At 35.8% G+C, this 19,214-nt stretch overlaps 1 protein-coding gene across 1 annotated transcript; it reads right to left on the bottom strand.

Moving 5' to 3' along the window:
• Positions 1 to 13,313: 13,313 nt before the first annotated feature.
• Positions 13,314 to 18,968, bottom strand: LOC131610921 (digalactosyldiacylglycerol synthase 1, chloroplastic). Its single transcript, XM_058883007.1, has 7 exons — positions 18,159 to 18,968; positions 17,927 to 17,959; positions 16,971 to 17,058; positions 15,457 to 15,941; positions 14,974 to 15,240; positions 14,460 to 14,809; positions 13,314 to 14,113 (listed from the first exon to the last, which is right to left on the bottom strand). The coding sequence occupies exons 1-7, from the start codon at positions 18,753 to 18,755 to the stop codon at positions 13,579 to 13,581; spliced, it is 2,355 nt and encodes a 784-aa protein (XP_058738990.1). The 5' UTR covers positions 18,756 to 18,968; the 3' UTR covers positions 13,314 to 13,578.
• Positions 18,969 to 19,214: the final 246 nt, after the last annotated feature.

Genomic DNA, 19,214 nt, shown 5'->3' on the forward strand with positions numbered 1-19,214 from the left:
CAAATTCTCTTAACTATGATTTTTGCACAGAAAATTATAAATTCCCTCAACTACTATTTTTAGAGGGAAAAATTGTAAACTCTCTCATAACACATAATTATTCAAACCTCATTACACTCGTGAAAAAAACTCAAACTAACTTTTCTATTTATATTAATACATTAATTTTTTTCTTTTCACTAGCCAATGTGATATTTGGATGAATCCACTTTAGGAGCAACAAGGCCTTACAACAATCTCAGTTATGCTGGAAGAAGACAGTTGATACGTAGTGTACTCTTTGCTGTCACATCATACTGGATGCAAGTCTTCCCCTTGCCAAAACACATTTTGCAGCATATAGAGTCAATCTGCCGTAGTTTCTTATGGAGCAACACTGAAGAGATAACACACAGAGCCCCTGTTGCATGGGACAATGTATGTAATCCATTGAAAGCTGGTGGACTGAACATCACTGCACTGAGAGAATGGAACACTGCATCTATTGGCAAACTGCTTTGGAATCTGCAATCCAAGGCCGATAAACTATGGGTCAAATGGGTGAATACATATTACCTGAAGGGCAAGGATATCATGGAGTGGCAGCCAAAAAATGCAGCATCCTGGCTATTGAAATCCATAGTGAAGTGTAGAGAACAAGTGATACATGTGAGATATTGGGGAGAGGCTCTACAAACTGGAAAATATAAAATGGCTAAAATGTATAGTAGCCTAAGAGGTGAGAAAGAAAACATGGCTTGGAGACACTTTTTCATTAGAAATCATGCACGGCCACGAGCCATATTCATCACCTGGCTAGTTTTCTTGGGCAGAATTAGTACCAAAGATCGTATCGTGAAATTTTGTACAACACTTGATACTTCATGTGTCTATTGTGGCATACAAGAAAATGTAGATCATCTGTTTTTTGAGTGTCAAAGTACAGGAACTGTGTGGAAGGAAGTCCTCGCATGGCTTGGATATAGAAGACATCCTAAGGCTTGGAAAGAGGAAATGACTTGGCTGATCCAAGAGACAAAGAGGAAAGGATGGAAAAGATTTTTACTGAAAATTGCTCTGACAGAAACAGTTTATCACATTTGGATTTCAAGGAATTCCAAATGTTTTGGGAAGAGTAACCATAGTGATATTGTGCAGGATATCAAACACACTATCATACATAGAGGAAGCCTTAATAGATTAGTCAAAGCCCACATTGATAGAACAAATATGTGCATAGAATAGATGCTTATGTAATTGAGGATGTACCTGGATCCCTGTTGGGGTCGGTTTGTACCCAACTGCTTTTTGGTTAATAAAGTATTTTATTCCAAAAAAAAAAAGGCCTTACAACCTTAGCTTTGCATCTTCAATCTTCAACTAACAGCGCTCGGGTCTTAACTTGCATGTTGATGTCACTCAATATCTTTGGGTGGACGTGGACGTGGTGGGGACAAGATCTACCTTTTTCGGCCAATGTGGAGGGAGCCCATCATGATGTGACATTGTTCTCCTAATTGGTATGTGTCTCATATTGAACCCGACAAAAGGATGTGTAGCTCATTTTACGGATGCTTAGTGTCGTTTCATGAACGTATGTTCTCCATATCGAGATTTAGGTTCCCCTTCAAAGATTTTAAAGTTGAGGAATTGAACTACTTGAGAATCACTCACTCCCAACTACTTGCGGTTGTTTGAGCTTCCGTGAAGGTATTCCAACATTGGTGAAAGTACCATATTGGAATGCTAACTTTAGTTATTTTTCAACATCTTCAACATGGAACGTATTTCGGCCTAAGCAGCACGGGCGCCAGGATTTTTAGCCCTTCGTCATCAAAAGAAGGTGTTTCACATTTATGCTAATAGTTAGGAGAATTTCAAATATCACTACTTCATAGAAGTCCCTTAGATCCCCAAAGCCTATTGTAGCTTAGGTGTTCTTCCGACAGATAACCTTGCCCTTCCTAGTCCCTCTAATTCAAAGTCAGGCATATATGGGAATAAATTTCGAAAAGATAGGGACTCAAGACTGCATCGATACATTGTTTGTTGTAGAAACGACTAATGCACGGGAAAGAAGAAATATTTTCGATTAGAGATGGAAGATTTGTATTTTATTTGTATTTATTATCTAGAAGCATTAAACATGACCTTGAAATTCATTTTATTTTGTAGATAACATGAGGTTGGTTCATAATATCATGAGGAGGAAGAAGGAACACACGACAAATAATATGTTCATACCTCCTCACCTACTTAGTCATATTATGAATGTGTCTGAAGCACTGGCAGAAGCCGCTCTAAAAGGGGCTGATGTTGAGGCGGGGCCATCCTAAATTGGTCAAGAGAAAAGGCCATACCAAGAGTTTTCGTCTTTAAAGGGGTGAAATAAAAATAATTCCACGATCGGTCGAAGCCTAAAGGTGGCGATCCTGCCAAGAGAGATTTTGGCAAGGATTCGGCCTATGAGGGGAACCCTGCTAAAAATTCTAAACCAATATAGTCTTTCCACAAAAGGGTTATCTTAGGTGGTAACTTAGACAACTCTTCTTCTTATTCTCTTCGTGAGCACTTCCTAACTAGGGGACCCCGTACAATTTAGGAAGTACAGTCTTGCTTCCCGAAAGGCAATTATGCCTACATATGGAACCTTTCCAATATTAATAAGCATAAATTTGTGGTCGAAGTGGCGTTTCAGATATACTTGGGTGATTCCTTGATTACTATTGCATTTGTTGGTTAGGGTGAGGTTTTAGTACTTGACAATTTTAGGAATGAGAAATAGAATTTATAAACAAGTAAGACTCTACCCTCTTAGAGTGGAACAAGCTCCAAGAGTAACTTGCTAACCTACAAAAAGAAGTATATAAGCATGGTGTCAAACTTTATTTGGAGGTCACTCTTATGGATGGGTCGTTGGTCGAGAAAGAGAAAACCCATAGGGAGGTCCAAACTTCTCTATCCAAATCGAATAAATAGTTGAAAGATGCTCAGGAGACCATTATTTCTTCTTCCTCCAGAGCCACAAATGCAGAAAACTACCTTCTAGAAGGAGAAAAGTGATTTCTCAAAGGACGTGAATGCTTATGAATATCATTCAATGGGTTCACAGAAGGAGGCTAAAGATTTACAAAATAAATTTGAAGACTTGCAAAAGGAGGTTGGATATTTTCTTCGTGAGAATGCCAACATTATGAAGGATGCCTTCCAAAATGCCTTAAGCCATGTGGATTCGTTATGCCTTGTGGGAAGATTCCTCGGGAATTGGAAGATGTTGAGAAAGAGGCCGTGGAAGGAAAGCTAGTTGGTGATGAGGAAGGTCTTGTTGTCGTATTGATTGATTGTACATGTATTTACTTCTGATTTTATGGATTTTGAAATGACGTTGTTTTTTAACATATTGTAGTTCTTTCCTTATAATTGATTGGATTTACATGACTTTGATTTATCACTTTTATTTAATGATAATTCTACTTCATCACCTTGCACCCGGGTTGGTTTTGCTTTTCTTTTCCAGCCTTGCATGATTTTATTTCATCATCAGGTTTTTCATTATTTTATTTCATCATATAGTCTTCTATAATTTTATTTTATCATATAGTTTTTCATGATTTTATTTTATCATATGATCTTTCATGGTTTTATTTCATCATATAGTATTTCATGATTTTATTTCATCATATCAACGACATCGATAAGTTGGACGTCAGTTTTCCTATGACATCTTTTTGGATTGTTCCCATCCAAAGGTCGGTTCCCCCTCCCTTCCCCGACGCGAAAGCCTAACTCTAATTTAAAGTACTTGGACTCCACTGTATATGCTCAGGAGTGGCTAGCTACCAAGAAAGGGGTGCGCCAGATATAGCTTCGTTTGCCTAGATTTGAGTTTCACCGCATTGGTCGGGTGTCCTCTTCTATATCACAAAAAGCAGGCATATTGCACAATAGGGATTATGGGCTTAGTTAATTAAAAGGTATTACATCAAAGAGTTCTTTCCAATCTAAATAGTCACAAGGTAGGAGAATATTTTAGATAAAATATCGGTTTAGCTTTATCGTGTTCCATGTACTCGAAATTGGTTCCCTATAAAAGGTTTCTATTGTTTACACTTCATTCCTTGTGCTAGTCTTTATCTGATGTGGTCCTTCCAAGTTGGATGCGAACATACCTTCAATGGAATTATTTCCTTCTTGCTCGGTCTATCTTTTCATCAAGTCACCAAGTTGTAAATCTTGAGGCCTTACTCGTTGGTTGTATTTGGTTGTGGCTGTCTGTTTTACAATGACACTCATAAGGGAGGCATAGGTTCTCTTCTCTTTTAGAAATTCTACTTCCTCCTTGATGGGTCGTGCATTGTCTTCTTTCCGCAGTGGCTGCATAGAAACACTCTTCTCCAATCGTTACTTCTCGGCACGGTGCTAGTCGGACCAAAGAGCTTCCCAGCGGCCAGTTCCACCAAGGACCAAAGTGATAGAGACATGTTTGGTATACTGAGCCAAGGTCGCCATTTCTTCCTCTAGAGCGGGCTTGGATATATTGGACAAATTAGAGAAGTCCTCTTCTAAAGAAAGGTATGGAGGTCGATCGTCTATAACAAACATGCAGGAAGACTCAAAGCACTCGACCGAATCGACCTCGTCGGAACAAATTCATCATGAATAGGCATGTTAAACACAAAGAATCTAAGAGTTTCTAGAGCTTACCAAAGATAACATTCCTTTCTTCCTAGGAATAGGCCTTCATCGACAATTGAACATTAGTGAGGTGTTGCAAGCGTTTTCGATCGACCTCGTCCATAGGGGTACCTCCCCTAAGGTAACCCGGTCATTGATAAACCTAAGCAGTCGCTTCTTCTAATACATATCTTAAATAGTAAGATCCTCCTTTTGGTATGCATATAAGTTGTTCACAATAAGAAAATCACTCACGTTCTAGTACTTTGAGACCAAATTAGTGCATCTTCCTTCCATTCCCTCCCCAACAGTGCATATTGTAGCATGAGATTTTGGGAGGATAGGGGTGACCAGAAAGAATCAATCTTCGAAAGGTTGCAGCTCATGAAGAGGCCTAAAGCCACATATGGTCGGCTCTTGGAAGATTAATCCCCTACTATGCTTTTTATTTGCAAGACTACACCGACATCGAAAGACATGAAATAAAAGGATCACAGAAGGCTTTCCTTTCAAGAATTTAAATTAATATTATTAGACTTTCACATACGCCTAGCTTGTGGGATGAAGTGGTGAATGAGTCATCGCCAAATCCTTCAAAACTTCTATCTCAAAGGCAGTGAAGGTTATACGAAGACCCAGAACTAAGATCGTGCATTCATAAAAAGGATTCACACAGACAACATACTTATTGTATATCCTTTCATCCTCAGTGGGAGTTAAAGCTAGGGATGGAAAAGATTTTTCTAATCGGTCCAAACCGTTAGACCCAAGTGATCCGTATACAAGTTGGTTGACCCATGCGGGTTATTTGGGTTAAACTAAAATGGATATTGTTGGTTAATGCTGGTCAATTTCGGATGGGTGAAACTAACCCATTATAATCCAGTTGTAATCGATAGTATAAAAAAATATTTCTCTATACTGCTACTAAGCTAGTGCATAGAGAGAAAACAAGTGTAGAGTACTTTTTCAGCTATTTTTTCTATTATAATTAAAGCAAGTCATGAGCATTCTTTCCACCAGTCTAATCTTTCCTTTTTTTTCCTCAGAAAATATTAAAATATAATTAAAATAATTAATTTATTAGTATTAAATATCATTTAATCAAAATGATCACATTTTTCAATGAGTTCTTACACTTGCTTCTATATTTTCCTTCACACTTATCGTGTCAATCTATATCGTATTGAACTTTTATCTTTAATCTTATCCTTTTAAAATCTCATCTTTTTTCACCAGCACTTTTCTCTATTTCAATAAAAAATTGTTGTTCTATTGGAGTTGAGTTGTGGTTAATCTCTATTTTTCTCATATGGGTTTTCACATCTGAGTTGTATAGTTTAGTTTCTTTATATCTTTCATCTTTTAAGCGTTCAAAATGTATGTAGATTGTTTCTAACCCGTTTGAAACCACCCAGCCAAACCGAAATTTGATATAAGTGTAATCGGACATAACCGTAAACTAAAATAAACAAAAATGGTTTATGTTCTTTCAGACGCAATTTTTTTGGATGATCGATTTACAATCTGAAACTGATCTCAACCGACCGCTATCCATCCCTAGTTAAAGAACCTCGATTAAATAATGGGTCAACTTCAAGAAAGACTCCATCGAAGCTGTCGTTTATCGAAAAATAGAGATAGTGGAAGAATGAACATAATTCACCGAAAAGGATGGAGCATTCTTTTGGGATTGGTGAGAAATCTTTTGTGGTTTTTTACCCATAATGAACTAACTTTTGAGATGCGGGAAAGTAAAATGCTAAAAAAAGCTTTTTAGATGCGGGAAAGTGAAATGCTAAAAAAGAAGATAACTGCTAAATTGAAAAATGACTCAAAGAATGAAACGCTGACCCTTTGAGGATTATATTCTAGCATGAAAAAGGAAATAGATTCTACCAAACATGTCAAATCACTCGCACGCAACACTCAAGTGTTTCGGTTTCCAAGAGACGCAGTGATGAAACTTCTGAAAAGATGTTTGAAGTATAGAGCATTAAATGCATGAATCCTCAATGGACTAAAATGTTTTCTTTTGCTCTTCCATACATAAAGGTGGGAGTGCTCGACAACCGAAGTTAAAACGCATGCCTTACTGAGCATAGACACGGGCTTGGGGCAACTGTTTTGGACCGGCCATATCGATCCTGGCCGTCCATTCTGAGGGAATAATAATCATTCCAAAATCTTCTTCGCACACGAGAATTGTCCTCATGGCGATCATAATAAAGATCACAATTGCAATCCAATGACTCTCCGCAATTCACTCTTAATTATTAGTGAGTTTGTTATTTCCTCTCTATAATATAGAGAATATGTCAAATTCATGTATCAAGTTTCAAACACAATTTCAATTCATTATTCTTCCTCATATACTGACTTAAGCGTTGAAGTGTTAACTTTACAAGTCAGTCTCTCACAACCGCTTTAGAAGCCCAAATCCACCATTACCTGTGATTTTCATTCTATTTCTATTTTTAAAACGGAATAGATTATATGATTATTTGAGAAATATAACTTAATTATTTAAATAATTAAAAATGTAAAATAATATAAAAATTAGGTGGCGTCAATTTAAACCACTAAATTAAATGATATAGATTTAATCACCTTATTAGTAATAAAATGGTTACATAATCCTAACATAAAGCTGAAAAATATCAAGAATTCCCATTTTTTAACTTCTTAAAAAATGCTCGGTAAAAAATAGTTATAGTCCGTGTTTGGAAAACGGTCACTCACCGCTGCCATACCTTTGGAGCACTTCTCACCCTGTTTTTGTGAAGCTGCTAAGGCTAGCTTTAATCTACGGCACGGCCACACCGTGATTTCTATATAATCCCAAACATAGACTAAACGTAGAGAGATAAACAACTAAAAATAATAAAATATTGTGTAAGTTATTTGAGTATTCTGGCCTCCAGTAACTCAAGAGAAACAAAACAAAGAGTGTGTATCAGTTCTGTATATAATAATATATCAAAGAAAGCTGCAAGTTACTGCTATAAAATCACTTGGATCTTAAAAAATGACATGGACCAAACATTTACAGTTCCCAATAACCTTTTTGATCGCATCACTGATTTTAACCTGGTAACTAAAGTTGTACTACATGCATTTAGGCACTAATATGCTTATAATGGTACTTGCACTTGGTAACAGCTGAGTCAAGTATGGGCTTAATCAGGTTAATTCCAAATAAGAACAGAAAGAATATACTCCTTCTAGTACCTTAACTCATTATCTTATACCTTATTATTCACCACACTCGGTCAATGGGACTCACATGTCATTGCACACTAAATGAAAAAACTCACTGCACGTGCATGAATGTAATAACATTTATAATTTTCTACCGTCTGCATCAGAAAAATTGAAGTCCTTTTTTGTGTGGCTTACATTGCTCTAAGTTTGGTCAGATTTATAATAAGCTAGAGAATGTCAACTTGACATAATATATTGCTGATAAAGAATGATCAGCTTAGAGATTAAAAATGAAGTTGAAAAATTAGTGGTAATAATAAAATAAAGGTGTTATGTGTGGTTGACGAGGCCTGGTGGGTTAGCGATCCAAGACTAACCACTTGAGATTGTTTTCTTCTTTTTAACTACCAACATAGTCTTAGCATGTATGTATCATGCTTGAGTTTTGGAAAATTAATTTAACTTTGAAATAAATTTAAAAGTAGATAAAAATAGTGTGAGTTACACTCACGCCACTCTTTTGTTAAAACATGAATCATATGAGAATGAAAAACTAATGTTGAAAAAACATAAGTTTCACATATATTGAAGATAAAATCTCATAAAAAATTATAAAAAGTTATTTCACTATATTAATTAAATATTACGGTCGACTGCGAGCATGTATCAATTGCTCTCTCTTAGATGTGTTGTCAGGGTGGCTTGATGATCGGTAGATCTGGGGGACTGGGTCCTTGGCTGGTGAGATGTTCGGCCTTTATTGAGCAGGGTCGAGGTGGACCGACATCTTTGGACTTGGAGCTATTTGGGTGATTTGAGAATCTAGGGATGATGCATTCAGTCTTGTTTACTCTCTTCTCAAACAGAACTCGGATTTAGTCCAACGGTAGCGTCACAATGGTTGAATGTGGATACCGACAGGTCCCGTACAGGTCGGTATCCAGGACGTCTATCATTGGATATTCCAGTGGACCCCTGCTTCGTTGTTCGGTCAGTGGAAGTCCTGGGTATTGCATTCAGTGGAAATCATATGGTATTCACATGATGCATTTCAGTATTTGTCCAACGCTTGGCGTTAACTACAAACTCGACGCCCTTAACTACAAATTGGTGACACCTATTTTGTGCTGTCTACACAATCACCCCGGTCGTGGTGGAGTACGTGGTCTTTTCTGCCTGATTGACAGTCGATCAGGTTGATGCTTGGCCTTCTCAAAAACTGCCTTTGGCGATCGGTATGATCCTAGAACTGAATCTGAAGTTATTTCCTCTGCTAATCTTCGAAATTATTGAGGGAACTGCACATCTTGACGTCATAGAGATGGCTGAATATGGCTCCTATTTGATGTTTTGCAAAAGTTGCGATCGACATTGTGATTTGGATCTGAAATTGTGAAAATCGTAGAATCAGAACTCGATTCCCACATGCAGCGCCATTGTTCCATTGCAGAACCAGAAATATGGTGAATCGTGGAAATCACAGTGGAGTGAGGTTCCCTGGGTACAACATAGATGAGGAATCATTGATCAAAGGTTGTGCTCATAGTGTTCCTTGAACGACAGACATTAATTTGGAATCGGTGTTGTTATCCTCTAATACGAGGCATCAAAGACGGAACACCTGAATGGTTAGCACTGCAACGCCCAAGTCAATTTAGGATTCAAGATAGTGATAGTGAATGTGCAGATTAGAGATCGTGTACCTGAAAACCCTTTGATGACACTGCTATAAAAAAACACATTTCACCTCGGACACGAAATGCCTTTATCCTCGACTACAGAAGTGAGATAACAAAGGGCGCCATGAAAAGCTGTCACTCTATCCCTCGGTTAATTTAAAACTTAGGGGTTAAGTTAACTGCACACGGGTTCGAACCCCAACATCTGCAATTTTATTATTTTCAAAACTAGTGCATCATACCTCTCGGTTTATCATTAAAACTGAGGGGTAAGATAGATTCCTGTTTTAAAAAAACTCATTATATTGTTTACACATAATATTAATAAATTAATTTGTTTACACAGAATATTAAAAAAAATCTCTGAAGATCTAATTTTAAATCTTTGAATCATTGAAATTTATGGTAGATCAACTGGATTTCAAATATTCTTTATGGTTTTTGTATGCATTCCTTTCTAATATAAAACAAAAAAGGGTTAGTTAAATGAATGATTTTCTCTTCAAATAAATATTTAAGAACACAAACCTTAAACCCAAATAATTGTGTGCTCTTTTAATCCATCATAGAGAACTTTTCATGAAAAATGCTCTTGCAAACCGTGAAGTGATGGGTGTAGATAGTTGTAAGTGCTTCATGATGTTTCATTATTAAATTTTTATATTCAGTATGCTTTTATAATGGAAGCTTTTATGCTTCATGCGGAATGGTACTGTCTTGAAACGTTAATATTCATCAAATGGATGACAAAGATTTGTTTAAGGATGGTGATCAATATCCCCAATAATCACGCTAAATTATCCCCTCAGTTTTGACAAAAACTGAGGTAAAATATATTTACCCCTCGGTTTTAGTAGAAAACTGAGGTGAATAAGCTATTTTTTAAACATTACATTGTTTGTACATAATATTAAAATAAATTGATTACAACAAATTCAGATTCATCATCATCGTTATTATTCTTGGAGAACAACAAATCCCGTTTTTGTTGTATATTTATCATCCAACTTCTAATATTTTCAAAGGTTGAACTTCTTTCTTTGTTTAACTTGAAGCAAGAACGGTTTTCTGCACTTCTAATCCATCATAGAGAACTTTTTCAGCCTTCTTTACTTGAAGCAAAGATTTCATTATCTTGAGCAAATGCTTTCACAAGAAAAAGAACAAAATATATAGTGGTGGATGTAATATTTTGTTGTGGATTGATGTCTTGGCAATATCCTGATTGTTGTTCCTTTATGAATGTAGGGTAGAAATTTGTTGTTGTAGCTATGTAACGAGAGCCTTCGATTTTGTTAAAAAACCGAGGGAAAAAGTATTTTCTTTTTTAATTTATAAAATAAAATAAGAAAAACCCTCGATTTTAATAAACAAAATGAGGTAATAAGTTGCAAGAAAAAGTGGTAAATGATAAAGATTTAAAGTAACATGTCGTGTTTAAATTTCAATTTTTTACCAGTCACAATTTTTTGTGTGCAATTTACACCATGTTTAGGAATAAATTTCTCACTATTATAAATCGAGGAAAGCATTTTTTTTATTGACAACATAGGAAGGTTATTGCAAAAATACAACATCAACATCATTATGTAAGATAGAATGCAAGGGCAGAAAAAATATTTAGTTCAAGATAGAAAAACACAAAACATTGAAGATTTTTTCTGTCTTACAATTCATCTCAAAGAATGATGCATACAAGTTTGGGACGGGTACATAAGTTTGGATTAGGGTAAAAAAAATTAAAGAATGATTTTATAATAAAATCTGATTATTCTATCTCTTGGTTATTACAAAAACCGAAGGGATGGATCATTTAGTTTATACTTATAAAGAAATTAAACATAAACTGAAATAGTTGGGATTCGAACCATGTCCTGAATTGTTTTTCCCTCTATTATATTAAAAACTGAGGAAATAAATAATTTTATTTTTAAAAGAAATAAAACATAGTGTACCTTAGCATTATACCTCATTTTTTGTTGGGTGAGGTGAAAGCTTTGTCAAGAGATGTATTATTTGTAGTAGTGTAAATGTATTTATACATTAAACTCGATGGAGCAGACTAAATAAATGGGCCTCATGTAATTGCCCCTTTGACTGGCACAGTGTGTGTGTGTGTGTGTGTGTGTATATATATATATATATATATATATATATATATATATATATATATATATATATATATATATATATATATATATATATAAACTCATACACAATTTATATTTGAAAGAGTGTGTATATGTCTGATTTATTGGATTAGATCGACAAAAATGGGTTGAATTGTAATTCGAAGCCACTAGAGACCACCTCGAATTATAGCTCACCCAACAAAACAAAGCCGGGTTGAGACAGCAGATGGACCAGGCCAATCTTGTCGACCTAAAACTGATATAATGAAATATTCAGATTAAGATACGAGTAATAACACATTTATACTAATTAATAACAATATGGACTAGGATTAGGTAATAAAGTTATATTCCAATTACCATTTAGAAATCACACTATTTAGGGACAATCACCTTAAATGGTTGGAACTACTATATAAGAAGATGATCACCAAGAAAAAAATATATTAATAATTGATAAGATAGATGATGAGACTTTACTGGCCTTCGTTAGTAAAGTTACATTGAGAAACATTTTTAGTACATTTGACCTCCAATGTGGAGCTTGATAAAACTACATCGGTCACGCAAATTAATCCAAACAATAGTACATTTGGCCTCCAACGTGGAGCTTGATAAAACTACATAGGTCACACAAATTAATCCAAACAATAGTCTGATCTCATCTCTCAAAGACGAGGGATGTCATCAATAGAAACAACAATGATCGAACTTCCATCCGAGCACTGCAAGAGAGTGTATGGGACCTACACTGACAACAAGAAAAGCCTAAGTTTATCGAATAAGAGCCCACGGATCCTCAACTACTCCCAGTGGAAATATGGGATGCTACAATCCTTTAAAATTTCAAACCACCTTCCATGTCATATATGTCAGTAATGGACTGCAATTGATACCTTCATTTTTCCTTCCTTCCGACTATCAATCAAACCTCAAATCACACAAAATTTACCTGAGAATAGAGCACACTTCAGGAATTCCCCGTACTACTGACTTGTATGTACTATAACAGCCGAGTGTTATTCTATCCCTATAATTGGTATTGTTGATTTATTTCACCGCAGTACAAAATAATTCTTGATTTTTGGATACATGAATACGGAGATGATTATATTAGTTTTTAGGGATTAAACCCTTAGAGCGTCTCCAATTGTACAACTTACATTTGAGTTCTTTATGAGACCCACTAAGCCACACTATATTAATAGAATTTATTTAATTTTAACTATTAAAATTTGAATAAAAATTTGATATGGGTCTCACAACTTTACCTCATAACTTGATTTGATTGGGTACTACAATCTTTTAGTTGTTGCATTGCAATGCAACTCTATTATGACATGGCAAATTTTTTAAATATTTAATTATTAAATTAATGGTACATGTGGAGAACTCAATAGAAAAAACTACCATCAGAGATGGTCTTAACCTTCTGTTTAGTACTTAACCTTCTGCAGTGTCTCTCAACTCATCAACCATTAACCCACTCAACTCATCAACCATTAACCCATGTGATAAATACAAGTTGTTAATAACCAGCGATTCTCTCAAGCTCAGTAATTCCGTGTTAAACTCATCCATGTTTATTACAATTAATTACTCCCACAAAGTTATGAATGGACGATTTTTTTTTGCCATTACACAGTAAAACTCAAAATTAGAATTCTACGTGTGATTTAAAAGTAGTAAAAAAACTACATCACTGAGTTAAAATACAAAAACAATTACAGCTACAAAAATTAAGGACTATAACAGGCACCTAATTACAAACTATAAACAAGCAGAAACTACAAATTTGAAGCGCTAGAGCTATTCACCAGCAATTTATAACTTTTTTACAATGCTGCTTGTCATGATCTGGCATCACAAATATTTCTTAGCCATCCCCATATTCAAACTAGTCAATCTATTTACCAGCCATAGATAGGATTCTCCACCTGTGGGGGCAAGAGATTAAGGTCTTTACAGTGTTGCTTGTCATAATCACGTGTCCCAGGTGTTGCTCCAGTACATAATCTCAGGAACTCGTTCCCAGTGAGACAGTAGTGAGCGAATGCTAAGCCTCCATTTGCAAGTTCTGAAAGATTAGGCATTGATGCAGACTTGCCAATGAGCTTTCCTTTATCTCTACTTGGTTTTACGCCATCCTTTTCCATGTTTAGGATTTGGTCAAGATCGGAATATTCCATAAATCTTTGAGTTGCAGCTTCCCAAGAAAGTTTATATCTTTGTTCAGGTGTGAGAGGATAAGGCTCATTTTCTAATGCTTCTTTTACTTTTGCTACAAAGTCTTCTGGTGTCTTGTAAATCAAACAATTGGGAAATGAATTGAAGAACTCATTTGATGGATGATCAGCACACACTACAAATTTTCCCATGGCAAGTGCCTCGGCCGTAGCTGTGCATAGCACATCACTGATGCTAGGATTTATAAAGACTTTGTACCTTCAATGACATTAATGAACAGTGTCAAAAACAAAAAAGAACCAAATTTAATAAATTCAAGCTCTATATTAGTGTATGGGTACATAAACATGAGCAATTATCATCTGAAGGTGAAGGTACTTTTATGCATACATATGAAAAATCAGTTTTGGAAATTTTATCTTCTTCACATTAACTTTATGAAGATAGGAGAGGATGAAGGATAACTCAGTTCCATGTTGCAATAGATTCAACTTAATAGTTAATATCCCAATTTTGTGTAGTATGTTACAGAATAATGTGGAGAACCTTCCAGTGAATGTATTGTAGTTTAAAGTTTGAAGTTAAATTTTCAAATTGGTCTTACCTATGAAGGGAATCATCTGCGTGATCTCTTCCTTTCTGAAAGTTGAGATTCAAATCCAACCTTCTAGCTGCACTCTGGACTTCATGAGCATCCTCTCCACTTCCAAATACATCCATGTTGAAGCCATCAAGGTCAGTCTTATGCTTTCCTAATAAATCTATCAACTCCTTATATCCTTTTGCCCATACCATCTTTCCCAAGAAATATGCCCCTTTTGTGAAAGCCTTCTGCCCTAGCTCTCTCTCTGCAGCCATCATTTCTCCAATTTTTAAGAACTTGGGATTCACACCATGAACATTGCAAATTACAGAGTTGGGTAAATCCTGAGTAGCAGCCGAGAGACGAAGAACCTGAATATAAATCAAATCATATACAATTTAGTTCCTTTTACTTTGTTCAATTCTCTTTAGATAATAGAAATCCATGGCAAATTTATCAATCAAATCATTATAACCATAGTAGCTATCTCCCAAGTTAATTCAAACTTACATGCTACAATGTTAAATTCTCATACCTTGCTACAGTAAGCTCTTGTAACCCAGTTGTTGATGTGTTTCACAAAGAATGCCTGAAGTGCCCCATTTTTCTCCCTCTTTATGTATTCTAAGTAATTGGTATGGACAACGCCAACAACATGGTTGAATTTATCTGTCCAACGCTTTCCATGATGATACCAATTCAAATGTTCTGGTTCTTCCAGGATAGCAATGTCAGCATCCTTGGATGGTATAAATTGAGAAGTATCTCCAGCGGGTAATATACTACGCCTTTCCTTTGAAAACTACATCCAATAAGGACAGAGTGTAAGTACTGACAATAATGAAATAAAATATGATAGAATATAGCCCACCAAGCAATTCTAATGTGAGCAAAAACAAATCAAAGGCTTTCCCTTTTTATTATGATTTTAATATATTTTGACCTTGTCATTGGCTGTGCTTATAGGCAATGTGGTCTTGGAAGAATTACTCTATAGCCAACAATATCAGAAAATTACCTTCCCGGGATAAAATGAAATTTTGAACTCTGCCTTAAAACCAGTTCTTTCTTCAAGCCAGTTGCGTATATAACCTTCCTGCTCTTCTGGGGAAGCAAAAGTGAGGTTGCTGGGATAAACTAGTTCCTGGTCCGATTTACAAAGCCATGGAACCAGCAGAGTAACTTTCTGCTTTTTAGACTGTGATAAATATGCAGCTCGAAATAGTGGGTTTACAGCTGTTCCCGTCATCCAAGGAAGACTAGCAGTTGTGACTATTGCAACATGTCTTTCATTGCTAGAGAAATCCTGCTTTGGACGGTCTGTCCAGAGTCCACCTTCATACCGGTGTCCTGTGCTCTGAAGGACACTGGCTATTCGCAGATCCAATTCATCATTTATGTTTCCATTCCCAAGCAAAGAAGATTCTTCCTCAGAATCAGACTGCAGTAGAAGTTGGTTCTTGCGTTTGCTATACAGGCTTTCAACTATCTTGTCGCACGTATCTGCAACAATCACAATTTTGAGAAATCAACAAAAGTGAAGGGAAGATAAAGTAAAACAAACACTTGTAGACCAAATAGAAAGCTGTAAAATAGGAAAGACAGTAGAAAACAATATTGAAAATATGGGAAATGTATACGCATGATGTTTAAGAAATACATTTCCAAACCAATGGTAAATTCATAAACTAGTCATGCTCTAAAGGATCCAATAGTTGAAATATAACTAACTAATCATACAGATCTTACATGAGAAATTTCAGAGAATATAGACAATAAGTTTGTGATCAGATGCTTAATATTTTTTTGAGAAAGTATATTATTCTCGAGATTAATTTGAAGGTATATTCTCTACATTAATTTGAAGATATTTTGATGGAGAGTACAAGATGATCTTGAATTAGTGAACTTTATATCATAAGTATGTTATACACATTGTATACTTTCAACCCAACAGCAAATTTTATGAAAATAGAAATTATACAAAGTTATAAATTGATAGATTTTGGGAGAAGTTGAATGGTGAATAACTATAGAATGAGTGTTTTGAAAAATCTACAATTGGATTGGAAGTGTGTGTATATGTTCATCAAATCTCCCATTTATCCAAGATTGTTTTGTACTCTTTCACATCGTATTAAAGTAAGTGTACAATATGTTTTTTGAAGCAAATGAAAATATTAACTCTTAATCACGCACTTGTAGTTGTTTGAAACCATTGCACTGGTTTGTTTCATATAACTAATTTACTAGTAACATGGAAAATAATGCTTTGCCAAGAGTTGACTGCAGATGTATTCCAGATTTTTTGCTCACATTTTATTATTCTACGAAAAGAAAGTTATATAATGTTGAGAGTTAAAGAAAGGGGAACGAAGGTGATTTATGAAGACAAGATTGCTGAAACAGGAAAACAGTTTCCATTGCAAGATATTGCTAAACAGCATACATACTTCTAGATAAGATATATAAAGAGGGAAAGCATGGGCTGCATTGCAATGAAATTCCATAAAGTTAAGCATAAAGAAGTACCTCTGCTGACTCCAAGTTGATCCAAAAATGGCCCAGACTGTTTAACAAAGTAGGCCAGAAGTTCAGGTACATCCAGTGGTGGCACTTCCTGCAAAAGATGTGTGGAAATGTTAGCCATCCCTCATAATTCAAATTAAGACCCCGGGTTAAGAAGTAGCGAGAATTAGTGTACAAGAAAGTTGATGACATGTATAAAACTATAACATCCTTATCATGGAACCAACTGTTTAAATATACTCCCTTCATCCCAAAATAAGCGTCACATTTGTAAAAATTAATTGTCACAAAATAAGTGTTGCTTTTATTTTCAATGCAATTTTCATTTTTATCTTCCAAATGTATTCTCTAATTAATCCTCCTAACTTACTATTTCGCTCACATTGCATTAATGTAATTAAAATACACCAATAGTCAATACGGATAACTTGGTAAATTGATATTCTCTCTTTTATTTATCATATTTTCTTAATCGGGGTGAAAGTCTCAAGTATGATACTAATTTTGGAACAGAGGAAGTAAAGTAGCATTCATAAGTATGCTTGAGAGGTCAAATCCCTATTTCTTTAGCACATCTTGCATACGATGTCCTCTTATGTCCCAACTATATGTTCTGATGTCAAAATTAAAACAAAACATTATATGAAAACAATATACTAAACAAAGAAAAATCTATACCCATCCATAACTGAAGGAAGCATTTTCAGAAATAGACCTAAGCAAAATCTAAAGAATAGAAGCATTTATATCTCCAAAGGGGCCTAAGAATGCATGAACAGGCATATTCACTGTATTCTATAAGGCACAATACACAAGCATTTTGAGTCATGCAAAGTTAGAGCCTTCCAGAGTTATGTACAAGTTTTTCTTTTTTTCTCACAAATGCCCTATATTCAATCAAGCAAATTCACATCTAAAAACCCAAAAGAAACTATACAAATTAAAGTGTACATACACACCTTTGATTCTTGGGGTTCTTTGCACATCGATTTCTGCGAGAAATAAAATTTGAACATGTCAATTTTCGAAAAGAGAGCGCTTAACAAATCCATAGACACAAAAACATGTCATAAAAAGAATAAAATGTTTCGCCAGTATCCGCATAAGAGACATTTAAACTACGAAATCATATGTATGAACTTGAGATATGCTTCACTGAAAATAACATAGCTACTTAGGAGAAGTACATACCAAGCTAGACTTAAGTTTCTCAAGAAATTCACTATTCTTAAACCCATCAAAAATTTCCACAGAAGAACTCTTCTTCTCAAACTCCCTAATCCTAGTTTTCAAAGCTCGAATCGGTTCCCAATCCCTACTTTCACTCTCACTCTCACTCTCCCCTTTCAACCCTTCCCAAAACCCTAACCTTCTCCCCTTAATTCTCTCAAAATCCACAACCCCATCCCCAATCTCCTCCTCCACAATCGCATTCCTAATAGCCGACAAATCAATCCGAATCTTCGCCCTCGGCTTCCACTTCTCCAGAACCTTCTTACTAAAATCCGGCGACGAGTACGCCCTACGAATCTCCGACAACTTCGGCTGCAGTCTCTTCACGAATTCAATCTCAGCGGGAGGAGAAGAACGCATCGCCGCGACGGAGAACCCCGGCGCAGCGGAATTGAAGAAATTCTCAAGCTCCCGGTCGAATGAGGTGGCTAGGTTTTTGAACGAGTTGGCTCGGTCTTTCATTAGACGGAGATCCGCGTCAGCTGAGTCACGGACTTCGCGCCAGCCTTTTGAGAGGAAGGAGAACGCGCTTGAAGGTTGATGCTGGGTAGCCATGGCAGTGGCACCAACCTGGTTTCGTTCACGTTCGTATGGTTTCGTTTTGTTACGTTTCTATTTGGAGTACGAAAAGAAAAAGACGAAACGCGAAATCAATGTGTGAAGAACAAGAAGAAGATGGTGTGATAGAAAGATGATAGTTTTAACGGTTGAGATTTAGGGGAAATTTCTGGAATTCCACGTAGGATAATTGGGGTTGTCGACGAGGGATTTGATTGGATGAGATGGATATATCACGTGCTTTGTTGATATGGGGGAAGTGAAATAGCGCCATGATTTTGGAAGGAAGAAATAGAATATTCGAGTGAAATATACGGTTAATAAACAAGGGAGAAACACGCGTTTGGTTTGTTTGGTGATAGAAAATTGTAAAGGTGGCGGCAGTGAAAGTGAGACTTGTTGGAAGGGGGAAACCCTATACCTATTGTCTCCTTGCTTTGATTGCGACGACAACGG

The sequence above is a fragment of the Vicia villosa genome, linkage group LG6, assembly GCF_029867415.1.
Source record: "Vicia villosa cultivar HV-30 ecotype Madison, WI linkage group LG6, Vvil1.0, whole genome shotgun sequence".
In the NCBI taxonomy this organism is placed as follows: Eukaryota; Viridiplantae; Streptophyta; class Magnoliopsida; order Fabales; family Fabaceae; genus Vicia; species Vicia villosa.

Excerpts from the sequence above, each read along its gene's own strand:
- LOC131610921 (XM_058883007.1), bottom strand. The coding sequence starts at position 18,755 with ATGGCTACCCAGCATCAACCTTCAAGCGCGTTCTCCTTCCTCTCAAAA. Across the intron at positions 17,960-18,158 it reads AGAAACTTAAGTCTAGCTTG|AAATCGATGTGCAAAGAACC; the intron begins GTATGTACTTCT and ends TATTTCTCGCAG. Across the intron at positions 14,810-14,973 it reads CAAGAGCTTACTGTAGCAAG|GTTCTTCGTCTCTCGGCTGC; the intron begins GTATGAGAATTT and ends ATTTATATTCAG.